This window comes from Dysidea avara, chromosome 8 (genome assembly GCF_963678975.1).
Source record: "Dysidea avara chromosome 8, odDysAvar1.4, whole genome shotgun sequence".
Lineage (NCBI taxonomy): Eukaryota > Metazoa > Porifera > Demospongiae > Dictyoceratida > Dysideidae > Dysidea > Dysidea avara.
Window position 1 is genome coordinate 37,407,238 of NC_089279.1, and position 27,439 is coordinate 37,434,676.

General features: G+C 38.2%; 3 protein-coding genes across 4 annotated transcripts in view; 1 reads left to right on the forward strand and 2 right to left on the reverse strand.

The window, feature by feature from the left end:
- Positions 1-27,439, reverse strand: part of LOC136264626 (venom phosphodiesterase 2-like) — a 51,607-nt gene that overhangs the window by 19,999 nt on the left and 4,169 nt on the right. The window contains exons 6-29 of the mRNA XM_066059404.1: positions 25,725-25,893; positions 24,558-24,665; positions 24,230-24,299; positions 23,662-23,695; positions 23,547-23,612; positions 23,426-23,498; positions 15,396-15,504; positions 15,301-15,344; positions 13,559-13,637; positions 13,016-13,050; positions 12,891-12,961; positions 12,710-12,836; positions 12,572-12,659; positions 12,435-12,527; positions 12,275-12,387; positions 12,183-12,222; positions 10,074-10,234; positions 7,163-7,268; positions 5,997-6,059; positions 4,509-4,629; positions 4,318-4,459; positions 4,130-4,272; positions 4,000-4,078; positions 3,897-3,954 (exon numbers count right to left, since the gene is read on the reverse strand). Of these exons, the coding sequence (XP_065915476.1) occupies positions 3,897-3,954; positions 4,000-4,078; positions 4,130-4,272; positions 4,318-4,459; positions 4,509-4,629; positions 5,997-6,059; positions 7,163-7,268; positions 10,074-10,234; positions 12,183-12,222; positions 12,275-12,387; positions 12,435-12,527; positions 12,572-12,659; positions 12,710-12,836; positions 12,891-12,961; positions 13,016-13,050; positions 13,559-13,637; positions 15,301-15,344; positions 15,396-15,504; positions 23,426-23,498; positions 23,547-23,612; positions 23,662-23,695; positions 24,230-24,299; positions 24,558-24,665; positions 25,725-25,893 (2,192 nt within the window). The remainder of the gene's footprint in view (positions 1-3,896; positions 3,955-3,999; positions 4,079-4,129; positions 4,273-4,317; positions 4,460-4,508; positions 4,630-5,996; positions 6,060-7,162; positions 7,269-10,073; positions 10,235-12,182; positions 12,223-12,274; positions 12,388-12,434; positions 12,528-12,571; positions 12,660-12,709; positions 12,837-12,890; positions 12,962-13,015; positions 13,051-13,558; positions 13,638-15,300; positions 15,345-15,395; positions 15,505-23,425; positions 23,499-23,546; positions 23,613-23,661; positions 23,696-24,229; positions 24,300-24,557; positions 24,666-25,724; positions 25,894-27,439) is intronic.
- Positions 16,374-20,537, forward strand: LOC136264627 (uncharacterized). Of its 2 annotated transcripts, XM_066059406.1 has the most exons (12): positions 16,374-16,926; positions 16,976-17,454; positions 17,503-17,664; positions 17,713-17,799; positions 17,847-18,123; positions 18,177-18,614; positions 18,666-18,809; positions 18,868-19,038; positions 19,089-19,270; positions 19,434-19,804; positions 19,857-20,058; positions 20,106-20,537. In XM_066059406.1, the coding sequence occupies exons 1-12, from the start codon at positions 16,563-16,565 to the stop codon at positions 20,427-20,429; spliced, it is 3,201 nt and encodes a 1,066-aa protein (XP_065915478.1). In that variant the 5' UTR covers positions 16,374-16,562; the 3' UTR covers positions 20,430-20,537. The 2 variants fall into 2 exon arrangements, with proteins under 2 accessions (XP_065915478.1, XP_065915477.1); XM_066059405.1 differs by having other exon boundaries at positions 16,976-17,664.
- On the reverse strand, positions 20,401-21,495 carry LOC136264628 (uncharacterized). Its single transcript, XM_066059407.1, has 2 exons — positions 21,195-21,495; positions 20,401-21,022 (listed from the first exon to the last, which is right to left on the reverse strand). The coding sequence occupies exons 1-2, from the start codon at positions 21,429-21,431 to the stop codon at positions 20,447-20,449; spliced, it is 813 nt and encodes a 270-aa protein (XP_065915479.1). The 5' UTR covers positions 21,432-21,495; the 3' UTR covers positions 20,401-20,446.

Consider the following 27,439-nt stretch of genomic DNA (forward strand, 5'->3'; position numbering starts at 1 on the left):
TACTTGTATTCTTTGCAGGGATCACGGAGGTTTGAGTTCTTGACCTTCAATACCATCCCAAAAACAGCCATATAAAGAAATTTGTAAAGATTTGCCCCAGGTACACTGATTTGTTCACTATAAAATTAAATAGTTTCTACATTTTCTATACCAAATTACAGATTCTCAAGTAGTTTGAGAAAGAGCAATTCTTGGCAAACAGGATAATACCAATGAAGGTTGGTACAGATAATATCTGCTCATCATTTTTACAATACAGGTACTCAATCAATACATTATCTATAGAGCATCCTGACAATTCTTATATATTCATTAATATCTAATGACTATTACTAGATTTGCTGCTTGATTATTAAGTGATTCTAACTAGCGAGCATTGATAGCGTAAACTATAACTTATTCAGTAGTTGAATATGCGGGCAATTCTGAGCGAGATTAATACTGTGTTTTGGCTCTGACTCGGTCTGACGAGTCACGTATGGTGATCATAAATAACTATCCAGAAGTAATCCAGATACAAAAGTTCAATGCTCCAATACATGAGTTGCTACAATGTGGCATAGCCAGTAGGGCTGCACCGATTCTAGTATCGGTATCGGAATCAGGCTGACACTGCTGTTTTCATGAAGTATTGGAATCGGCCATTATATTGTTGCAGATACCGATTCTTATCACGTGCGAGAATAAAATAACGTTCGTTTAGTTTATACTTGCTTATTTTACTAGCACAGTGGACGTCTAAAAACATCAAGTAGCTATAACACTAATAGCTAACTACCAGCAAAATTACTGATCTATGCTGAAACCTACATGTGAAAATGAGAAAAAGATCGATATACTCTAATAGAACAGTCAATAACTCTAATAGAGCAATCAGGTAGAAGTGACTGTTTCAGTATTAGAATATTTTGTGTTTTTGTAAGCACCATTATGATATTATCTACACTTCTCCAGAAGAATACTGGAATATCCATTGGTTTGCATTTCAGTGACTTCCTTCTTTGTGAATCTTGATTGGTTACTTCATTATAAACATGAACCATACTGAAAACGTGTACAAGAATACCATGAAATGCACTATATAATAAATGTGTGCACTATGAAGTAGCTACTTTAAGGTACTTGGTATCAGTACTTGTACTTGCAGATACTTCCCAGCTGAGTATTTGGTATTTGAAGTATCGGTAAAAAGTGGAATCGGTGCAGCCCTAATAGCCAGTCTGTGGGTGATTCATTGTATCAGAAATGTCCCAAAACCTACAAAAATGAAAAATCTAAACCTTGAAATATTGGCAAGTTAAACTATTTAATTGCTTGATCTTAACTGAACTAATCACCTAATTTGTCTCACAAATTCTGCAAATTTCCTGATATGCTCACTTTTCATTCAAAACAGCTTGGCAGTATATTCGAGTGTTAATCAGATGGCTGCAGGTTCAAGGCTGCCTAGGTCCAGTCATGGATTTTTTCTCCTTTCTCCACCTTTTCAAACACACTTTCTGTAACAACTTTAAACAGACTGTAGGACCAGGTGTCCTACAGACCTTCAGCACTTGTGCTGTAAAGCCTTAATAAACAAAAAAATAAAATTGGTTAAGCATAACCCAGCCCAACATGTCTTCAGAGTGATGGATTGCAGAGGCTCTTCTCGTACTGTTTTATGTGTAATGCTGTATGATGGGTAGAACATACGTACCTGAAACAGGACCAGAGGAAGGAAAATTGAGTAGGTCAGGCTACTATATAGTACACATAGTGTTGCCTGAGAGAGTTGTTGCACACTGTGCTAAGCACAGTCTGTGAGGTGGAAAGCACAAGCATTCTAGGGGATCTGGGGCATCCCCCCAGGAAATGTTTTGAAAAATTAGATATGCAATTTTAGTGATATTTCACTGCTTAATATGCTCAAATTACCTAGTCCATACCTTGTTGTTCTTCAGACTTTCTATACTAGTTATAGGTAGGTAGCTAATTATTGTAGATCTGACATACAGGGGGCACAGCATGAAATTTGCTATATATGGCTGTATAGCTAGCTATACACTGTAAAAACTGAAGTGTCACCATGATGTCCCAATATGGACACCATTATCACCATGCCCAGTGTAGGACATTTTGGTGTCTTATGGACACTTCAGTTTTTACAGTGTATAGTAGTTAGAAGTTCAAGCTGGTGGGGACTGGGGGTCCAGAAGCTGCAGGATTTTTACAATTTAAAGGCTTGTAAATGCCTTAAAATTGATGCTAAAAGTAAGTAAAACTAGCAATGATTTGCAACCTTTCTCTAAGATTTTTTCAAATTTCACAGGGGACCCATGCAGCATGGTCTATTATTTACGAATAGGCAGTAATTCACTGCACAGCTACAATAAAAAGCACGAGAATGCAGTATACTATACTAGGAGAGTATAGTCTGTCATGAAGTGAGCAGATCATCATGTAAATATGCTAATGGAAAATCATGAGATTAATCACTGTTTGAAAATGGTGCAATTTGACCGGGTGACTGGGCAGTTTTGAAGAGGAGTGATTTTTACTTAAGTCTCATCCAGATGACCACCATGTAATGTATGGATGTACAGCTCAGTCTTGCTGCAGAATGAGGCTCTTAGGTTGTCAATGCCAGCCCTTTGCTCAGTAAAAAGAAGCCAAGAGTGACAAGCCAAGAAATGCTGACGATTATTTCATGAAGATTGAATTGCTGTTTAAGTGTGCTAGTTTTACAGTCAAATAAGGCACCTGCCATACACATAATAATTCTCACAATGCAACTGTCAGCACATGTGGTACGTAGAACCCACAATCATTACTTACTGTACAAACGATGCGAATACTATACCGAGCTGTAAGGCAATTTACTGTATGTGTAGTTTTGTACTTAGTTAGGGTGAGAAATTATTGATAACTACTCATGCCATGTGTTTTCAACAACATCCGTAAAATGTATATGTAGATATAATCATCCATAGATAGCACATGATCACATGATAGCAATGTAGTTAAACTGGTCAGCTGGTTGGTCCAGCTCCAGATTATTGTTCTGGCACAGGCCCGACCAACCGAACCATCTTCTCAGGCCCTGTGAAAACAAAGTGGAATAGCTGTTCACTTCTTATAATTTTATAGTCTCAGGGCACACATTAAATTGCAACAGTTTTTGCAGTGACTAGATTGATTGCAGAGGCGCTTCTTGCACTGTTCATTTTTGTATATTGGGTAGAAAAAAACTAGAAATGAAGTGAAATGGCAACAGTGCTTTCCAGTGTTTGATAGTTGGGGCATGTGTCAAGTCTGACCAGCTCCATTCTTTCCTTTGATGTGGTATGTATGGTTCACCAGTAATTGTTACAAAGTAGTAACTAAGCAAGCATTAGAGTTTTATATTTGAGTAGGGATCATAGAAATAAAAAGCAATGAAACAAGGGAGGTCATCTATATCTACAGGTATACTAGTGGACATTTAATCCTTACTTGACTGAAGTAGGGATTGATGTCCACTATTATAGCTGCAGGTGTAAATAACCTCCCTAGTTTTGTTGCTTTTTATTTGTAGTCAAATATAAAATTCTAATTTACATTTGTTTGTTTACTTTTTGCAACACAATTATGAGCACATACCACATCAAAGGACGGAATAGCACTGGCCAGACATATTATCAATTGAGTGACTAAAATGAGTCCCGACTATCATCATAGATGTGGTCATTCTGGTTCTATTTAACTATTATTTCATCTGTTACTAAGAAGAGTATGAGAAGCACATCAATCCAGTCACTATGGAAGAAGTGACCTATCAATAACTGAAATGTGACGCAGGTGATCATGTAATGTACAAGAAAGTTCAAACCTCACATGATCTCTACTATACAATACTACCATACTGTATGATGGTATACCTTCAAACTGAGAGATGTTGTACACTTGAACAGATTCCACTTGAAGTGTCTTATTCACCTGTTAACCCAGTGTAGCTGTTAGTAGTAACACATCTGTACTCACCTCACAATAAGGACAGATACATTCTGAACATTTGGTCCTTTCATTCAAGACCACCTCACTATTGGGGAAATTACAGGCACTGCAACACACACACACTACATCAGTGATCTTATTAATGCCCAACACTTACGATGGCCACAGATCTGTAGTGATCTGCAGTTCAATTTGGTTTTGCTGTTGAGATGTGTAATCAGGGAAAAAGTTGGTGTCTATAATCTTCTCAATTTCTCGCAGAGACGTAATTCTATATCTAAAGTAATCCTTCCCTTTCCTCTACACAACACAAACACATTACCAGTGGCTCAAATGACTGCTTACCTCAGTGCTGGTCTGGTGATAGAGTACTACACCGATGGTCCGGATATCATTCACTGTACACTCACTGATGTCCACTGATCTGTTAGCACAGGAAATGACTATCGTGTAGAATTGCGTTGGGACCACATCCCGACTAATCCATCTGCATCACAAGATCAGTATAAGTAGTTACTATGGTGATGGGTACGTACCTGTTATCATCATCCCTGATGCTGTCATGGTTACTGTCCAGTATACAGCCAGATATGACATGTATGGAAGAGTAGAGGTTGGACCAGTTGATTAACTGCTCTTGTAAAACCTGCCATATGTCTTGAGGGGATAAGTTATAGTTAGAATGAGCCGACAAGGTTTCTACGAGATTTAGCGACCCGATGATGATGTGGGTGAGTGCTACCCACAAAGTGATTGTGGTTAGCTGAGCCCACATCATCAGAGGGGCGCTAAATACTGTAATTCGCTTTATTTTTGTGCAAAATTTTTTCGTGATAAAAATTTTCGTGTAAAAATATTTTCGTATGATTTACGTGAATGACTGATCTATTAGAGTGGTTCGATCTTGTATGAAAATTTTTGTGCAAGAAATTTTCGTACAAATTTTGCATACGAAAATTATTTTACAATGAAAAAAAAGCTAATTATGGTAGTGTAGAAACCGATGTTGGCCTGAATGAGCGCCAATGACACTTCTCTAGTCCAGAAAGTTAGCTATAGCAAGTGGCAAAATAGCTGCTAGCGTCGAGAGACACCCTTCAAGTTTATTCATTGCAGCATGGTGTATAGTAGCTATACTGAAGCAGTGTGTCAGCTCATTCTAAGTAGTTTAGAAACTTTCTTTTAGCGAAGCGAGTACAGGAAAGAGTGAAAGAAAGTGTAGCTGTTGGTATCAAGATCCACTCTTCAAGTTGATAATGTCAGCACCACAACTTGCGGCACTAGTGCATTGGCCCAAATGATGTGTGCCTTGTCCAGAAAGTAAGCTAACAGTAAGGCTATTGTGCATTTGGCTTTGCTGATTTTTGTTTGATTGATGTAGTAAACAACCACGAGCTAGACCACAGGTTACTAACCAGTTAGTAACCCTGCCACAGATTTCTATTGGATTTAGTACCCTCATTAAGCCTCTAGACATCAAAGGAAATTATGCATAGATTTTCTAAAGTGCGTTATAGTATGTATTGTAGATCAACTAAGAGACAGTGAAGGATTACAACTATTGTAGTGACCAAACATTACAGACCCTGATTCCACAACAGCACAAATGCTACATACTTACTTATTTATGCATGATAAAATGGACGAATGTAATATCACAACATCCAACAACAAATATGAGCATGTACGTACCACAAACACACACATGGATATACACATGGACAGACACACAAATACACATACACAAATACACATGGACAGACACACAGACACACAGACACACATGAAGACACACAAACACACATACACAAACACACATGGACAGACACACAAACACACATGGACAGATACACAGACACACAAACACACATGGACAAACACACATGAACAGACACACAGATACACACGCACTATACACAATCACATATGGACACACACACACACACTCTTCGTAGTACACACATACATACACATGTACAGATATACATGTGGACAGACAGACAGACAGACATACACAAACACACTTTGGTTAAAGCTGTCAATTTGAGATACCAGGCTGGTGAAGTACTGAGAAGAAGTATACAATCCTACACAGCAACACAATATCATCATTAAGCAGTGTCCACCATAACATGGATTATATGAACTGTAAAAATGTACTATTTACTGTATAGCCGGTAATTTTCGAAAGGTTTTTATTTTCGGATATTTCGAAGAGGCCCTTCTCTTCGAAAATAAATTCCCACGTCTGGTTGTTCTTCGAAAATAAACCGGTTGTTCTTCGAAAATAAATTCCCACAAGTGAAAGCAGCGATCCAACTTTTGGTGATTCGCTTGCATATTCCTCGAGTTTAGCTCAGTATTACTGATGATAATGGGTAAACTGTATCATTACTGTGCCAATAACCAGAAAACAGGTGATCCAGAATGGGAATTGATGCCGTCTGCTCTAGAATCAGTATGGTAGATAGCAAGCTACAATCGAGCCAGTGAATTTACTCCACTCGAGACTCCCTCAGTCTTCTCTCCAGTACACAGAGATGGGATTATTCCATCAGTAAGTCAGATTTTGGCAAACATTCACGCATCTTCATATTTTGTGACATGAATTTCCATTTATTTGAAATCCATCTGGACTTCGAAATATGCACTCTTCGAAATTAAAATCCTTTGAAATTCAGATTTTGCTTCTTGTGCGAAATTTCTGTTTCGAAAATAACCAGCTATACAGTATGGTAACTGTAAGAATGTACTATTTATATTTCTTTACCTCTTTACAGTATGTACAAGAAGGTACTATAAACCAAGTTATATAATGAGTATTAATGATTATGTTGTGATGTAGAGTCACTATCATTGTCATAAAGGATTAATGACAACACTTGGACTATATTACTAGCTATCACAATATGTTACCAGGAGACCACCACTACTGCAGTGGCCTCTCATACTGTGCTTTTAACAAAATACTATTCAACAGCTACCTGCACAAAACATTATATACATGATCATACACACTTCATGATCAAAATCATGATCATACACACAGTTCATGATCAAGATCATGATAATACACACAGTTCATGATCAAGATCATGATCATACAGAGTTTAAGATCATGATCATACACACTTCATGATCAAGATCATGATCACACACACACTTCATGATCAGGTCTACTAACACATACCAGGATTAGCCAGTGATCCAGCAACGTAGTGGTCTGAATTATAATCCGAACATTTCACTGCTGCAGGCACTCTGGGGTCTGCCCTCCAGCAATTGTTACCAGAAACCTAAAACAGTTCACAGGTGGATTAACTACAAGATATCTACAAGTGACTGGGGGATGAGGTTAGTACAATGAAGGAGGCACGTTCAGCAGGTATGATTATCTATATATAGTTACTCACTTTAACAGATGACATACAACAGTACTGAGATTATAAAGGTAGCAAGTTTTGATGTTCTGGTTACTACAAGTATAAGGAAAAATTGAGAATTTAAGTTCAATTCATTTTAATGTCCATAGAAAGAAAGTAGTGAAACAAGGGAGGTTGCCTAAACCTGAAGATATACTAGTGGACATTCAATCCTTACTTCATAACTGAATTAGGGATTGAATGTCCACTAGTATATCTTAAGGTGAGGCAACCTCCCTTGTTTATTTCTATGATCAAAACTTTAGATTTTTCCTTATACTTGTTTGTTTACTGTTTTTGTAACATTATTATGACTGGTGAACCCATGCATACCACATTGGAATGGAAGGAATAGTGCCAGGCTTATTGTTTTGGGATGGTATATTTAGCAGAATGGCGGAAACAGCGGAATTGGTGGAACCAGCAGAATCATCATTTACACAGCCTTAGAACACCCACTTCCAGTTAGCTACTCACTGTAACATATATAAATACAGCTACATAGAACTCACCATAACTAAAGCTCGTGGTTTTTGTAGTACCCATTTTCTGTCTTCTTGCAATTTACCATCACCTGTGGTAATCAATTCTTAGACAGTAGGCTTATCTTTATTTTTTTTTGTAAAAGATCAGGCTTTACAGGCTCTCTGTGACTGATTACCACATTTTGAATGGCAGAAAACAATTGGTATTGAATGGTCAGGCTTAGTCTCGGGTGGCCATACTCTATTTTCTCGGGGTGGCGTTTACAGATTTTCAATTATAAGCGCCCCCCTTGAAGGCGCTTCTAGTAACATGTGTCAAAATATGGGGTGTGAGGGTTGAGATATGACTACACTCTAAGAGTGTCACAGATGATGTTAAGCTGCAAGAAGACAGAAAATCAGTGCTACAAAGACCATGAGCTTCAGTTGTGGTGAGTTCTATGTAGCTGTATTTATATATGTTACAGTGAGTAGCTAACTGGTAGTGGGTGTTCTAAGGCTGTCCATAATCTGTAAATGATGATTCTGCTGTTTCTGCCAATTCCGCCATTCCACTAAATATACCATCCCTATTTATAGTTTTTGACTGAATGTCTGCCTGATTACTGAATTAGCAAAATGTCCATTATAATTATGTGACTGGATTTTGGAAAATCACCCTTATGGGTGCATTGTTGATTCTGAGAAAAAAGTATTTTAATAATTTAAAGCTTTGTTACTCACCAGCCTTGGCAGCTACATGTATGGATTTTTCAGCAAAGATGGAGCAATTCTCAACCTTTAAGAGCAGCTAGTGGTCAAGGTAATCCCTGTAGAGTTTCCTGCCATTTTAGATAGGTTTTTCACCAGTGTTGCTGTATCATGAGTCCTCAAAAAGGGGTGGAGGGTGGCGGGGCGGGCAAGAGATAGACTACAAAATGGACGAGAATGGTAATTGAAGGCACCAGACCACAAAACAGCCTGTCAAGGCAGGAAATAGACTGAAATTTCACAAAACAGACATACATCACACATTCAGCTCCCTGCTTGTCTGTCCATAGTGTATGAACCCCCCAAAACACTTCCCTGTTGCTCACAGACCTGTACAGACGTCTGGTGTGGTTATATAGGCTGCCAGAGAACAGTTCACCAAAAACAGACCCGACAAATTGTTAGCCTGATAGTGCAGCAACTTCATGCTGGTGTTTGGCTTTTGCGCCCATATGGTTGATTTTGCTAAATCTGGTCACATAATTATTCATTTCCAACTACGTTACACAGCATTATAAATGAAGAACACTAGGATAAAGACCTCTGAAGTCACAAAAGCTACCTGTCAGGCTGAAGCGATGTCGAACACTGAAAAAATCAAGTCCATATCTGTAGCCGTTATCGAGTTACGCTTGTCTGAAGGCATCAGTTAGTCAGTCAGTCAGACAGTCAGTAAGTGATCGATATAATACTACATATTTTACTAAAAGGAAGGAAACAAGTTCAAAATGTTACAGCTGAAATGAGAATGATTTATGCAATAAAAAGTAAGGAACAAGTCGAACAAGATTAGATGGCTACTTGCTAAAACGAGACACATTTTAATGCTTACTTTTGGCTAACTTTGAGACTAGGCATTAAAATGTTAGCAAGTAGCCACCTAATCTTGTTCAACTTGTTTCCTTACATTTTGTTGCATGAATCATTCTCATTTCAGCTATAACATTTTTGAGCTTGTTTCCTTACTTTTAGTAGCATGTGTATTATATTGATCTCTATTACGTTTTAAAATTATAATAACCACTTTTTTATGTCTAGCTAGCTAACTAGCTATATTACATGTTCACACTTCATTAAAATCATGTGCAAAAGCCATGTGGTAAGGCAGTGATGTGTGCGGCCGCAACTATCAATTATCTTTTAGGAAGGACCATATAGCACAAAGTTGATATACACACACTGAGGGCTCACACGGTAGTACACTTCATTAGGCCACTGATTAAATATAAACTAAATGACAGATTTTACCAAATATCAGTCATGTTAGCCAGCAACAAAACTGATAATGTCCGCCAGGCACTTGCCCTGACCAAAACACACACATACAGAGTCATATGATACACATACATACGCACACATACTACATACACACAGAGCCACATGACACACACCACACCACACTACACACACACACACACACACACTACACAGGCACACAACATACAGGTTCACTTGGTCCATTCATCCTGTATGCTATCCACAGTGGAATATGTAGTGTTGTACTGTACTTGATAATGTGATGCTGATCAGTTAGCAGACAAGAGCCCCTACCACCTCCTCCCTGAGGCACACCCCCAAGGGTGTGATATGACTGGTAGTAATCAACTGTACAGTACAAAGAGGGTAAATGTACAGCATGTTTAGTTACTAGTGAGTGCACAAACCCCAATCGACACATGGTGTTTGTTATAAGTAATGGAATACAACAAGTGCTTGGGTGCCTAAAATTGGGCTTAAAATAAATAATTATACTTTTCACTGTAATTCCAAACTAAGGTTCCACCAATACAGAAAAATACCTACCAATCCGATACTGGTATCTAGCAGTAAATTTTCACCAATACAGATACTAATAATTGCCATACAATTTACACACCTCTCAAGTTAGCTTGTGTGACTGTTCTATTAGGATACTGTGCAGTGACTGTTCTGTTTGAGTATTTGATCCTTTTTATGCAAACACAGCAAGTAGCAGTTGCTCAATGTTTAACAAAGCAATTCTTGCACCTTTTATGCTAGAATAATGCTCAACACTATTTCCAGCCTGTTATAAGGTAGATGCTTGTATTATGTGTCAAGGGGTATTAAGGGTTGCATAGCTTAAAATATGTTTAGAGGGTTAAATCTTACAGATTTAGGAAGAAATGGATGATACTACTTTAGATCAACATAGACAGTGATCATACACTAACCACATATCCAATTAAGAGATAACCTAGTTCTTTAAGCAGGAATCCTGTCCCAGATAAGCTACATGTACCCCTCACCATGTAGTACGGAGTATGATAATATAAAGTGCACACCAAATCAACTACTGTATGGTGTTTTGAATGTCATTAGAGTGTCTGTAATATATACCATAATTGGATATAAAATAATGAACTTATAAAGTAATGAATATCACTATTCATAATACACCCATATATGACTCGTAATAGGAGCACTTACAGTGCTTTAGCGAAAAGATTATACAGTCCACCACATGGTAGAATAATTTTTGAAATTTTAGGATAGTGTAGTTTATGGGTACAACTTTGCCTACAAGTAGTATGAAAAATTGGGGTCACATTATTAGGTGATAGGAATGCGTTTAACTTAAGTGACTCATAATACACATATTCCAAGTTTTGCGAGCATTTATGATGATAGTTATGATGATGACGATTGGTGCGAGTGGCTATTAGTCGGTATCAGGATACCTAAATAACTGATACCTTTACCAATTGATACCAAAATGTGCAATATTGGCTCTGATTTGATACCAATCTGATTATTGGTGGAACACTATTCCAAACCAAATAATTGTTAACAAAGAGAAGGAAAAATTAAGAATTTAAGATCAATTAGGGATCATAGCCACAAAAAGTTGTGAAACAAGGGAGGTTGTCTACACCTGAAGATCTGCAGTATGCCAAAAGGTACCTGTTGGACTAAAGTGACATCTAACAATGAAAAACTTAAGTCCAAAGCCATTATAGAGTTATGCTTGTCTGAAGGCATCAGGCAGGCAGGCAGGCTGGCAGGCAGGCAGGCAGGCAGGCAGGCAGGTAGGCAAGTCAGTCAGTCAGTTCAGTCAGTCAGTTCAGTCGGTCAGTTCAGTCAGTCAGTTCAGTCCGTCAGTCAGTCGGTCAGTTCAGTCAGTTCAGTTTAGTCAGTCAGTCAGTTCAGTCAGTTCAGTCAGTCGGTTCAGTCAGTCGGTTCAGTCAGTCGGTTCAGTCAGTCATCAGTCATTTAGGAAATTCTTTTTGCAAAATTCTGCAACAATTTATCGGGAGCATTTTTGGCTGCTTTATAAACACTTTTGGGCTTGATTCTACCTACCAAGGCATGTATCATGGGGCTAATATTTTTTTGAGAGCTCTGATTCCTAATAATACAATACTGTATGAACCATACCTACCTACACTGTGTTAAATATAAGCACTATGCCAGCACCTGGCAAGCACTAAGAACCTAGGCCTGAATAGACAACAGGTTTATACAAATGGCTAGTCCAAAAGTGGAAAATAAACACTTGTACAGATAAAAGGTACTACACAATGCATACACTCACTTTGTGCAGGTGTCAGTTGCATGATGTTTTGTACAGAGTCCTATTACACAAGGTTAGCTACTATACAACATTATTACACACACCATACTCACCATACAGGATGAACATTGACAGCCAGTACAATTGATCCTATCACATAACTCTTGACCTGATGGGATAACACACTGCACTGTCACCTCTGGATTAACCGGCTCATAGGACTGATCTGTGGATCACATGATCACTGTGATGTCATCATTACACACTGCTAACCCTTAGGCAACTCCTTCACCATATCATCTCTCAGTAAATGATGCAAGGCTCCAAATGTGCCATTATTGTCAGAGGGAGGTATACCCAATAAAGCTGTACAATATGTCACTAACAGTTACCAGTTGACATGTACATACCACACTCTAGATTGTATAGTTGTGTATTATCAAAACTATCTGAGACGTATCCTTGTTTAAATGCTGGTCCCCTGGCTGCCATGAATGCCTGATGGTGTAGTTTATACTATATCACTATTGTACACTACACTCACTCACTCTCATTGTAACAGCATTGTTGTCATAGCCATGCTCCCCACTACGAACTACAATGAAATTGTACATGTCGGAACGTGATGTGATAAACCAGCCAATGTCAGGTATAACAACTATGTCACCATATCGACTACAGGATAAACCAGATCAACAGGTTAACATGACAAAAATGACATGGTATTACTTCTTGAAGTTGTGACCAATCCTTAGTCGATAAGGCACTTCGTTTAGGTAGAACACTTGTACATGAGGGAGCTGTGTGGGGTCACATTGTTATTGTGTGCTAGTTAGAGGTAATTAATTACTCACCATTTTCAGTTTATTATACAATACTTCCTTATCAGCTACAAGACAGGATATACACAGTATATCACACTTATGACCATATATGGTAAAGCAATTAAGTACCATACTCCATGGTTAGTCTTGCTTAGCCCTGTTTAGTTGTAAGACTCAGCCACACGTGTATAAACAAGCTACTTTAAAATGAATATCTACGTAGCAATTAGTGAAACAAAATTATATGAATGATGGCATAGTCTTATGGCTAACTTTAGGAATTTCCTACAGGGTTTTGTTGCAATACTTTCATTCATAATAATCTTGTCTGATCAGTTAGATTCTACTTCATTTTTAAATTAATAATTATTAGTCTTCAACTGCATACCACTAGGATTGTATATATGAGTTAGTTAGATTACAAGAATGCACCACAATAATCTACGCACACGCATGCACGCACACACACACAACACGCACACACATACACATGTGTGCACACACACGCACGCACGCGCACACTACACACACACATGCGCACACACACACTCGCGTGCGCGCACACACACACACCAGGAGAATAGACATTTAACTGTACAACTGGTCCAAGGTAGGTCACTTGGATACCATCAGCAGTTGGATCTATCAAGTACTATAGTGTGGAAAATAAAGATAATGATAATATTAATATCGTAGAGACCTGACTGTCACCTGATTCTACTGATCATGAGACTAACAATAAACAATGATTTAGAAATAATAAACAATGTAATATAGTGTGATAGGTCAACTGAACTTTGGATATATAATGCTGTACTCTAACTGTTTTTAGTTGTAGTTGTAATACTGAGTGATAGTGCAAGATATGTTGAGTAAGGCTGTGCTTATCTAAGTTTGACTGCAAGGAAGGGGTCTTCTAAGCTACAATATGATAATATCAATACGATAATGATAAATCAACATGATAATGATATCAACATGATAATGATAAAATCAACATGATAATGATATCAACATGATAATGATAAAATCAACATGATAATGATATCAACATGATAATGATAAAATCAACATGATAATGATATCAACATGATAATGATAAAATCAACATGATAATGATATCAACATGATAATGATAAAATCAACATGATAATGATATCAACATGATAATGATAATATCAATGATAATATCAATAAGAAATAAGATGATCAGTGTTGAAACAAATAGTAATTTTTTATTCTTCAAATAGTTATGACCAAATAAGAATAAGCATTGAAACCTGTAAGAAAGTCTGAAAACTATTTCTTTTGCCCTTCTACACTAGTATAACATAGTATAACAGTAGTATACCTAGTATCACTAGTATAACACGAATCTGCCACTATCTAAAGCTTCAACAGTTGAAGAAGTGATAGTAAGTAATTGAATAGTGTATGCTTGAAAATGTTATGCATGAATGGATAGTCTATGAATGGATAGTCTATGAATGGATAGTCTATGTACCATAACATTTTGTGAATTGTAGGAAGAACTAAGGAGCCAAAATTGATTAAGCTACTCTAATAGAACAGTCACCCTAATACACAAGATAACAAATAGTTCTTTCTTTGAATATGACAACTTCACTGTTACTGAAGATCAAACAAACATTGAAGCTATGAATAAAGGCTTGGGAAAATTAATGTTGTCACTTTTGATTGGCATTAACATCATTGTAGCCATTTCTTGGCTGCCATGTATGTATGCGTGAAAACTACTTTTGTTTTTCCTCCTGTTAATAATGAAATGGTGTGGCATGCTGTTCTTGGGCCACAAACACGTTAGTTAAAGCACTGCTGCGTGTGTGTATGGACAATACAGCACGAGGGTGTGTGCTAAGAGGCTAATATAGCACAAGGCAAAGCCGAGTGCTGCATTGACCTGCAGACATCTCCACATATTGTATGTCATACACACTAGCATAGGTGGTGCTTTAAGTTTTATATTGCACTTCCTGGTTGCCTTGTCCGGAGTGTTCATCTATAGTATCCAGTTTTCAGTGATCAGACTATCAGTAAGTGTTCATATGTATTTTCTGGTTATAGGATTAGTTTGACTAGCTTTAGCAATTTAGTTGATAAAGCAATACCTGTGATGAGGGGTAGGTAATGAGGGATTGGCTCGTTACCTACCCCTTGTCCTGTGAGGTGTGACATATTGAACCTATAGTATTGGAATGGTGTATGGCAGTAGTACAATGTCCTTTATGATATGATGTGCAGCTGGTTGGGAGAGTAGCAGTGTGCTACATGTACATATCAACAACCTCACTCACATCTTCCAAGTAGATAGTTGTGTTTTCTGAGGAGAACTGCATCCCTACATGATACCATGGGAACAATTACATCACCAGCATCATGGCAACCTCACCATGGTCAGAGGTGATTATTAGATTAACACAATCTGAAATGTTCCGCTCCTTCAGCCCATCAAGTAGAAGACCCAGTGTGTTGTCCACCATTGTGATAGACTGATTGACCTGTGACAGCATCATTTGTGTATTGGTGTAGTGTTCTGTGTTATGTATTGTGACTGTATACATTGTGGTGTAGAATAATGAGGTGGGTGTAATGTAGTGCACAAGTACAAACCACCTATACACACATACAAATGGTACACATACAGCGTTGGGCAGTTACTATTATATTGTTACTGCTACTGTAACACAACAGTTTGTTTACTATTCATAAACATTTACAAACTAATACAAACTCCGACTTGCTTGTAATTGTCCATACGACCTCTACTAATACTAATTCCCAGCTGCTCTATTAGTCCTTGAGAGAGTTGTAGAAGTATTTTGTGCTTGGGAGATCTTGTGGTCTCATGTGAGATCGATCTTGACATTTCATTGTAACCTGATTTTGGAAAACCTACCTCTTGGGCACATAAACAAGTTTTAAAATAACACCAGCATGAGATGCCTACACTATCTGGCTAACAATTTTCACACTAACTTTGCCTCAATCTGTTTTCTTGAGATGGACTTTTGTAGGCATGCCAAAGCTCTCACGTTGCTATAGAGACACTGTAGTGATTTTAGACGATGTTATTAATGTCTTGCAAAGTTATGAAAATGTGAAATGTGTGCACTTATATAGTCCATCTAGAGCTCCAAGAATGTATAATTTGGCCTGGAGCTTGCCCTGTACTCCAAGTGTTGCTCATCCCATCACTCCGCCCCTTAGTGAGGACTTGTGATCCAGCAACACTTAATAAAACCTATTAAAATGGAGACAAATTATGGGAGCTGCTTCTTGTACTCTAGATGGTCTGATAGCCATAAATGTCTCCATCTTCAGAAACAATTTCACCAACGTAGCTGCCCAGAGGAGGCTGGACACGGCACACGTGAGCGCATCTGTTTCAATGTAAAAAGCAATCGAGCTTCTAATGAAGTTTCTAAGTACACCACTCGAAAATGCAATCAATTTCTTCTCCGTTCGAACAATCTACCCCAATCTACCCCACCCTTTAAAGTAGTAAATTCCTCGTTCAACTTAAGTGTATCACGTGAGAAAGCAGCGCGGGAATGTAATGGATGGTCAGGATTGCGCGAGAGCATGTACTCCGGAAAATTCTACTCAGAAGCGTGCAAGAAGTTCCCCAACGCTGCAAACACCTCATAGAGAGCCAAAGCGGATTCCTCTTAGACAGCAGGACCAGAATAGGAACAGTTTGTCGCCACGTGTTTTATCACAAACCTTTAGAAACAGGTCGAATCATATTCATAATCCTAAACCAAAGGAGAGATGGACTGATTCCGAATTAAGAGCACTGACTGATTTTGTGCTGTTTCATTGTGAAGGTAATGCATGGCCAGCTCACAAGCGTGAAGATTTCTGGGGAAGTGCCAGTGAATTTGTGCAAGCTAGATCAGGCCTGAGCACGTGCAGAACTGGTAAGTATATATTAGCCGTGTTAAAATTTTAAGTACAGTTACTTTTTAGCACAAGCTTGCCGATTCCAAGTAGTTGGAGGCTTATCCAAAAAGTACAAGACGCCAAAAGAGGCAGAGGCCGACTTTTGTGGACAGGATTCTACTGCACGTGTGACACCTGTGAATGAGCCCATGCGTAGTGCACAAAATTCACCTGCACCTGATACAGGAAATGAAAATCCACCCACATTTGCTGATCTGTTTAGCAGCCTACCAGAGGATACTCAACTACAAACACTCTCTGGGCTTTTCTCTTCATATCTGTTATCTTGTCATGACCTGCAAGTTCCTGATGATTTCCTGTGCCATTCAGCAAATGCCATGTTACAGTTAAGGCTAAATAAATGTACAAACGTTTTGTACAACTTAGCTAAAGGAATGGGGACACTAAGGGAAGATAACACCGACTCGAAATTTCCCATGAAACGTATGCCTATGGGCTTAGTTGAGTATGCTGCCAGCTTTTTTGCTTGCGATGACCTACGAGAGGTAATTTTCTGTAAGGAAATAAGGCTGTTAATCTCTTTTCACACCCAGATATCTTGTCCTCCTGATTACCGGTCATGGCAGCAAAGCATGTACTGCCAATTTGGACAGAAGTGGACAAAATTACTCCGGGGGCCCATGTGGAGTGTAGTGTTTTCTGGACAATCATCAGAAGAGGCAGAAAACAACTCACATAGTCAAAGCACTATGAAAGTAAAGAGCTGGATTTGATTGCACAAATTAAAAATTATTATGCTGTAGGCATTAGTCAACATTCCAGCCCTGTCGGATAGAACAATGCGCCGTGACATCGAATCAAGTAACATACATTTGAATTCACAAATCCAGGTAATTTTTCTTAACATTGTTTATCATCTCTCATCCCAACATTATAGATTTCTGTTCTTGATGAAGCTGCCAGGTCGAGCCCTGAGGCATGGTGGTGGCTAAAAGCTGATGGGTGTGACATCACCAAAGGCCTTAAAGAATCTGTGAAGCAACAGTGGAGTGGTGATGTTGATCTAAATGATGGCTGTTTGCAGCAGCAGTTTAAGGGTTATAAGCAACGATTGGAGGAGGCCGATAAGGTTGGTCTACAAAAGGATAGAGCTGGGGAAGATCTAGATCGCACCTTGCAAGATTTAGTGAAGGACTTGGACTTCATTTATTCAGGTATACATACACTACATTTATACATGCATAGTGAACTAAATGGATTGTTTTAGAATTGAAGCAGTCAAATGATACTTACTCAGAGAAGTTGCAGTCCAATAAGTACATTGAAAAAGACCTCATCAACTTGAGCTGGAAGATAAAGGAACTTGGGGACTTAAATGAAATGGGAAGATCCTTGCATACAGAAGTTAATTTATTGTATAGCAGATTGGAAGCTGGTCAGTGCTTTTGGGAGCAAGAAAACATTCCTAGACTCTTGACAGATATTCGGAAGAAGTTACGTTCCTTTATTAAAGGAATAACACGCCACCAACGTACTGCAGCAACCCATATTTTGGTTTTCATGATTAGCCAAGAGATGCGAAGAACAAAACCATATGCGATACCAGTTCAGTGTATACCATACAAGGGCTTGTCTGATTTAAAAGTTCGTGAGCTCTCCAACAGGATTATTGAAGAAATGACTAAGAGGAAGATGAAGGTGGCAGGTGAACTACAGTGTGGGTATTTCTTCATGCCACTTATTTTAAATTTATTAGGATTCACTACAGATGGCGAGTGGAATTCTCTACGGAGTAAAGGGAATACTCGTCCATTGTCTGTGTTTCAAGTCCTTAGTGATGCCAGAAGAAAGTATTCGCGTACAGGGCTACAGACAATGATTGGAATGTTGAGTCCATTGTGTAAGCTAAATTTAATTCAATTATTTAGTATATCTTTGTATGTTGATTTTACAATTAGGTAATGCTGACGGAGTTGTTACAGCACGTGTTCATAATGATGCTGTGCATACAGACCTACTCAATCAAATTCATGGGTGGATTACGGCAGGTGCAAAACAAGATGATGTAATTGAGCGACTCAGGTTAAAGACCGTGCCTACAGGCTATAATGTTCATACCTGGATACAAGGTATGTACATCTTAAAATCTATATGCTTGAAATGGTATTTACTGTTGCAGGTAAAGATGAGACGCAAGTAGACAAGTTGAGATCCATTTTGGCCCAGTTGGAATATAAGCACCAAATAGATCTGTGGCACTCCAAAGGAATTCCTTTCAAAGATTATTTGTATGTTCCGGAAGTACATCCAATCACGGGACTTCAGTTTTGTGAACGAGAGGATGAAGCTCACATATTGAAGGTACGTGATAGTTCCACAATTTCTAATGTGCTAAAGCACCTATGTATAGGATTGTCAATAATAGCTCCTTAGGGTTAGTGTTTGGCTGAGAAATTTATATGCTTTATAATGAGCAGCCAGCTTTTGTTATTGAGATAATGCATATATTTTTAAATCCATGTAGCGCATTGGACACAGTCTTAGAACCGGAGGACATGCTGACATAGAGTTAGAAAGGTTTCAGGAAGCTTTACATGACTCGTCTGCTGGGCTGACTTACACAGCTCTATCAGGTGTCCGTAAACAATCTGTAGAGGACGTAGAGAGACTGTTTAGCAAGTCTTTAGTGAAATGGATGGAGGAGAAGGAATACAATGCAGAGGCCCAACATCTTAGGATTGTCTGTAACTGGAGACGTGCCTGTGATGAAAGGGGGCTTACAAGGGTACAACGTAGTGAATTTAACAACGATTTTCTGAATTACCTGCTTGATGATTTAATGCCTTGGCACAAAGAAGAGAAACTAAGAGATTTTAGTTTACTGGAAGTTAACAGGTATATTACATGCAGCTTGGTATGTTTATGACAATGTATTTCTGGTGTTTAGAAGCATTGCGGGTGTGAGAGGGTTCAGTAGGGAGACAATAATTACACTTGCTGCTAACATTGAATCTCGTGAGTGGAGGTGTAAATACCTTGCTGCTAACAATGAACCACCCGAGCACCCCAGGGCAAGTACAACCGATGACGTGGAGTGTTTCTTTAGTGTTTTGCGGGATAGTGTGGGAAAAGATTTCACACTGAAAGAGGTGAATAGCATTGCATCTTATACACTAACTCATGCTTTATCATGCAGGTTCAATTTGGCTGGAGAAGAGTTGTACATGAGTTTGCTAAAAGGCTTGATCCAGAATTGCCTTTTTATTACTACACGTCATCTCGAAGTCGTTTTTATGAGGGAGAAATGCCTGATTTTGATACGAAAGGAAACAAAAGTTCCAAGCCAAAGCGTATACCTCAGTATGAATTGCTCGGATCTAACAATAGAGTTACACTTTCTGTCCGTAAATCTACTTCAATCAGAACCTCCTTTCACAATTTACCAGTCAAGCTACCACCACCACCTGGCACGGTTTATCAATTAACAGATGAGCATTCATATTCAATTCATAAGAAATAACTCAGAAATAATTACAATTATTGACTAGCACTACTACATTGTACAACAACTCGGGACCATGTTCCATTTTTTGTAATAATAATTCCAGCATACAAGCCTGGAGTTTTATACAGTTTGAATCTAATCCAATCAAAGTATATCTTAAGAATTTTATTGTGATCCATAGCGTGGTGCACATCAGGAAGAGCTTCTGACACAACATATCCAATCCGTTCCCAATCCTTATCAACCTTGCACATAAATGCAATGGAACGGGAATCAATATTATTGCTGGGCTCCTTTTGAAGCTTAACAGGAACTGTGTGACCATCCTTTAACTTCTGCTTGGCCAATCCCAGTAACTCTTGGTAACGATGTTCTTTTGTTGCCCCTATGCACTTGAACACCACTGAATGGGTAATAAAGGAATTAGTGAGATCCTCTTCATCACTGAGAGAGTCTAATCCTTGATCCTCGACAACAATATCTGACCCTTCATCACTGGGTTCTTCGCGATCAAAATCAAACCACTCCCAATTCCACATCACGAAAATCTTATTATCACAGAACAATGTGTATTGAGACAGATCAACAGCTTTACTAAAATCTTCTTCCTGTGAAATTAAAAAAAAACAAACAATAAACTGAACAAATTTTTATTAATTTCAACTATTAAGCTATTTGAATATTGTAATACAACATTCAGTTCAAGTTAAGCTGCACATGTGGCGTTCTCACATACATACACAATCATAAACATACGCAATTACAGCCACAATCGCGTACGTCTATTAAGAAGGCGTTATCAAAGCTAACAGGGAGCCGGGCCACTGCAGGGAGAGGGTGATCCAACAAATCAGTGTCGTGAGCAAAACCGTCGAAGTAGTGTACAGTACCATCATCCTGATCCTCCCAACATAATTTGATTTCCCTTAAAACAGGTTTATATACAGGAAAGTTGGGAACAACGTATTGAAACGAGTTCCCCTTCGCGAGTACATCGACGTAGGCGTACTGCGCCATTTTGGTATGCAAACTATGCAATTAAAGGGATTATTTTTGGTAGCGCTTATATCGTGTCCAACCTCCTCTGGTAGCTGCCAAAGTTGGTTAGTTACTACCATTTAAAACATTTATCTATGAATGTACAGTGTGTCCAAAGATTGGATTTCCAAAGTCAAGTATATTATCATTATTACTAGGCCCGGGGCACATACAACCAGGCCCGGGGCACATACAACCAAGTACAATCATCAACGGGACAACCTACTAATGGGGCATGTACAAACAGTGCATGGCCAACATAGTGTGTGCAGGTAGAAAAGATGCACAGCAATACAATTATAGAGGAATTGACTGGCACATATACATAAGGGATGTATTAGTATGCAATTACAATCAGTGATTATCCGACCATGGAGATGTGAGTATGTGAGATTGCACTTTAAATTGTGAGAATCATGGTATTGAATCTGACGTCTACAAGCAGTGAAGCTTAAACATCCAACGAATACTTATTACATTAATTTTATGCAATTGTACACAATTTGTGGTAATTACATGATATGTTTAAAAGAGGATGGATTAGAGCACTGGATTAAGACATGGCTGGAGTTGCCAAGAACAGACCATGATAAGATTGGGATAAAAGCAGAGTATTTCAATTGTCTTTCACCTATAATTGATATCTGAGTTATGCATATATTTAACATGAGCTGGGCCATTTGTACTAAAATGATCACACGATACTGTGGATATGCTGCAAGATCAAATAAAAATTTGGAGAACAAATGTGGCTGAAATGCAATACCAGAATTTCATGGATACTGTATGTCAGTGTGCACAAGTATGTGGAGCATTGCTGATGGTGGCAGACTGTAGCTACATATAATAATAGCAGTTAATAGCAAGCACAATTATGCACACAGCAATTATCAGCCTAAGGGCACATTTTGTGTATGTTGTGTTCAGTGTTGGGGGCAATGTGTTACATAATTTTGTGGTAACTAAGTAATATAACAAAATACGCTATAAAAACAGGTAATATAACTCAAGTTACTTTACTGGTGGAGGAAGTAGTTGATATGAGGGGGGGCTGACCAGGAACAGATCCAGACTTATGGTCAAAATGAACTGAGGAACTGAAGCACTACATTGTCTCTGGTTTGGTAAGGTGAAACCAAAAAAAATGTCACAGCCAGCTGAAAATAGCTGCCCACCTCATCAGCTACACATTTATAGCTGATAAACTACATAAAAATCCTTACATAGCTTGCTACACACTGCTCTAATATGGTGACTGCTTTATTAGAGTATCTCGATCTTTATCATGGTTTTCAGCCCCACTCCAAGAAGGATAATTTCGGTGTGATATCATTCTGAGGGGGGCTAAGCCCCCTCTCAGCAGACCGAGGGGGGCTTCAGCCCCCTAGCCCCCCCTTTCCGATGCCTATGCTTACAAATGTAATGCGTTACTTAAGTAATATAGTTACTGTAACGAATCTAATATTACGCAATATTATTACTACAAGTAACGAAGTTACTAATCTCATTAGTATTCCACTGAGTAAAGCCTAGCCACAATGAAGTAATGAAGCCTACTGAATGAAGCTTATTCACCAGCTTCTTACTTATAACCAAGATTTGCACATTGTCCAACAACACAATCATGTCACGTGATAAAGTGGTAGTTTCACAATTGACAGCTTAAGGCTGTGGACACAAAGTAATATAATATATAATATTAATATTAATATGGCTACTTTATTTTGTAATAACACAACATGTCAACACTATGTACATATACACCAAGAGATATACATGATACACATAGATCTAGAGCAGTCAGCACACACACACACACACACATGCACACACACGCACACACACACACACATGCACATCTAAGTATGTACGTACACACACACGCACACACACACAGATACGCACGCATACACACACGGATATGCATGCACACATGTACATACATACATACATATATACAGACAGACACACACCTCAACAGAATTTGGTCCATACTGGTGCCCACTATGATCAGGTTCACTGAAGTACAGGGCAATAAAGCTTGGTCTACAACATATACTATGCTACACACAGCTAGTGACACAATGAGCATACCGTTTGTGCTGCGATAGGTCTAGCCAACTGAGGATGGTATTAATTCGTGATTGGAATGGTACAGATCTTAATAACATCTTATGTGTAATTGTGTTTAATAACAGTAACTCTGTACCTGTTATAATTGAAGTAGTAATCTGGCTGCAGACCTAACAATATTTATATGTACCTCATGACCGAGTTTTGCACATGCATACTGTAATTATTATGCTTTATGACTCTATTGAATGTTGTACAGCAGCTAGTCACAATATGACCTCATAACATGTTGTATAGTAGCTAGTCACAATATGACCTTATAACATGTTGTATAGTAGCTAGTCACAATATGACCTTATAACATGTTGTATAGTAGCTAGTCACAATATGACCTCATAACATGTTGTATAGTAGCTAGTCACAATACGACCTCATAACATGTTGTATAGTAGCTAGTCACAATATGACCTCATAACATGTTGTATAGTAGCTAGTCACAATATGACCTCATAACATGTTGTATAGTAGCTAGTCACAATATGACCTCATAACATGTTGTATAGTAGCTAGTTACAATATGACCTCATAACATGTTGTATAGTAGCTAGTCACAATATGACCTTATAACATGTTGTATAGTAGCTAGTCACAATATGACCTCATAACATGTTGTACAATAGTTGGTCACAGATGCTTATACTCACCTGGCACTTCAGATCCTGGCCAGAAATATACTCCACTAATCAGACCATTCCTCTTAGCAGTAATCCACAACTACACAATATTGACTGCTGTATTAGAGTAATTTAGTGAAATACATTATACACTATATGGTCCTATACATAGAGACAAGTATTCATGCTAATCTCCTGCTATCTGTTATCAAGTTGTTTAGTACACACAATGACATTACAACTCCCACAATCCCTAGTGATTGATCCTTGTAATAGTACTGGAGCCTGTACATACATGTATCAGCAACTCCAATTGAACTCTACCCCCACAATCCTAGACCACACATACAACTCTTACCGGTTCCCCTGACCACCATTGGGGCTCATTAGACATTTGGTACGTCTTATTGAGGTCTTTATCAAAGAAGAAGTTAGTCACTATTCCGTGATACTCTGGGTACAATCCCTGTGTATGGATCATTTAATCTGATACATATTGCAGTACATATAACTCCTAGTACTGTGTATATATATATATACACATATATATATAACACTTTCACACCTCAGATCAAAGGAGCCGCCTGGGCTACATTTCGTATGGCTGGGCTACATACGAAATGTAGCTGGTCTACAACTGGGCAGTGATTATATAGACGTTGATGCTGAAATTAATTGTGGGGATTGATCAACACTCACATGATTGGGATGCACGACTTGGATTTTGCTACGAAAACCACTCAGATGGAGAGCATTTTGTCATCCTCGCCATCCTATGAGTTGAAAAACGTTGGGCTAAGGTGAAAATTAGTGCTATAGCTTATTCATTCGATCGTTTCTGCTCCATTATGCACGGAGTAACCACTCTACAAGCAAGCTTACCTATCTAGGCCTTTAGTGAAATGCGTAGTTTTCCCATAAACAATTCAATAGCACTGATTAAAACATTAAACTCCTATAAAGGAAATTCTCCATGATATCTCTAGGATATGTCCGTTTATCATAACTGAACGTAACCAGAATGTACTAGCTGCTGACCCATAATCGAAAATTTTAGGTATGCATATATAATACATCCAGTGGCTGCACTTGTATTGGCTTGGGTGATTAATTGCCCTGTACAGGCTATCAGCCTGATAAGTGTTACATATTAGCTGTAACACGGGGCATTCGGGCTTTGCCTGATATGTATGTCCTCATGCCTGTGTTACAACTGTTACATGTAATATATATATATGTAGGAACAATTTGTGGGAAGTTTCACAACTTCTGATAATTTTCATCATCAATTCCACTACTATAATTGTGATTCACAGTAATTCATACAATATGTGGAACAAGAGTGATCCTAATAGGAAAACTAATGTCTGTTAATCTATAAACCTCTCAAGAGTTAGTGAGGAGTATTCAGAGAGACATGCTGTGTGGTACTGTAATTTAAGCCAACAAGATGCATAGAATGGTGTAGTACTACTACTACTATTAAACATCAATATAGTATACACAGTGTAGCTACAGTACTTACGGTCATGATGGTGTAATGGTTGGGGAAGGTTTGGGTGGGATATTGACTCCTCAAGTATTCAGCTCTTACTCCAGTATCTATCACATATTGAAGATGAGGGTTGAGCTGCCTCTTGTAGTAGTCATGGCGATATCCATCCAGTGATATGTGTATTAGTGGAGGATGGGCACTATATGGAATAATACATGAGCAATATGTGGGACAATAGTATACTGGATGGATCCTTGTACCTGACTACCAATATCACCATTCAATGCCTGGTGTATGTTCTATTAGAGCAGTTACAATACATTCTATTATATTGGTGCTCCCATCCATTCATCCTGGGGGTAGGTAACGACCTGAAATTTTGTAGGTCACCTCTGAAATTATTTCTGAAAGATGAAATATTGGCTGAATTTAATACATTTGAAAGATGAAAGTTAAGAATGAAACAGATTTAACGGGAGTTACAGATTTTTTTTACGGAAATCTAAAATTAAGAATTTTGTAATTTGAAATTACTGAATTTTCAGATTTTTTATTTTGGAATTACTGAATTTTATGATGAAATATGGGCACTCCTATTTCAATTTTTGAAATTTCGTAGACGACTTTGGCTTGTTATCTACCCCTCGCATCCATCCTACAAATTATGCCTGTCTGATTCCATAAAGTGAGCATGCTGATATATGTCAAGGCAATTATTAGAGTTTCTTGACAGCTGATAAAGTTAAGTGTTATACTAAGTTGAAGCTGATTACCTGCAGCTAGCTAGTTATAAAGCTATTTTAGTTTCGCCAATTATAGTTCGATCATTATAGCCATGAACTAGACCACTTGTTACCACTACAGTGGAACCTCAGTCATCCGAACCCCTTGGGACCAGGGGTGGTCCATAAGTCTGAAAAGTCTGTATCTCTGAAACTGTCTATAAATAACCTTAAAATAGCATAAAAGAATAAAAAAAATTCAGTATTGTAAACTATCCTAATAGGACAGTCACTACTCTAATAGAGCAGTCATTTCCGTAGTTCGATTAACTGAGAATTCGGATCAGTGGGGTCCGGATAACTGAGGTTCCACTTTAGTTAGTAACTCCATTGCAAGGTTGTATTCTGGATAGTAATCTCATATAAAGGGAAAATGTGCATAAATCCTGGGTGGTAAAACTTATTGCCGGTACAATTTGTCCCCATTCTTTGTTCTATCTTGTTTAGAAGAAATTTTCTTACAACTTGTCGACAAAGAGACCTGAGGGTAAGGGATACCCACAAATTATAAGTTAGAGGATTGTCTCAGCTTAAAACTAAAAATTCATTTCATCCTCGTGGGAATATATGTACTACCGTAGGGCAAGAGCGTTTTATGGATATAAACGTTTGTGGATTTCGCGGGTGTGTTTTCCAAACATTTTGCAGCCTATGTACAAGTTGTATGTAAGTAATTTTGCCACATTTCAGCAATACACAAAAATTAAAAAAAAGTTTACCCTATGGAATGGATCTCAGAAGTATATATAGCCAGGGTGGGGGCTTGGTGTGTCAGAACTCAAAAGCTAAACATTTTCCATGAATTTTAAAGTACTGGCACTGATAAAGGCTACATCAAAACCATCCAAACTCTTCTGGCTATTCCCCTGCATCCACTTCAGTTATTTCAACACCATTAACAGAAAACAAAAGTGTTTTATAAACACAATTATATACAAATGACTGCTCTAATATCCACTGCAT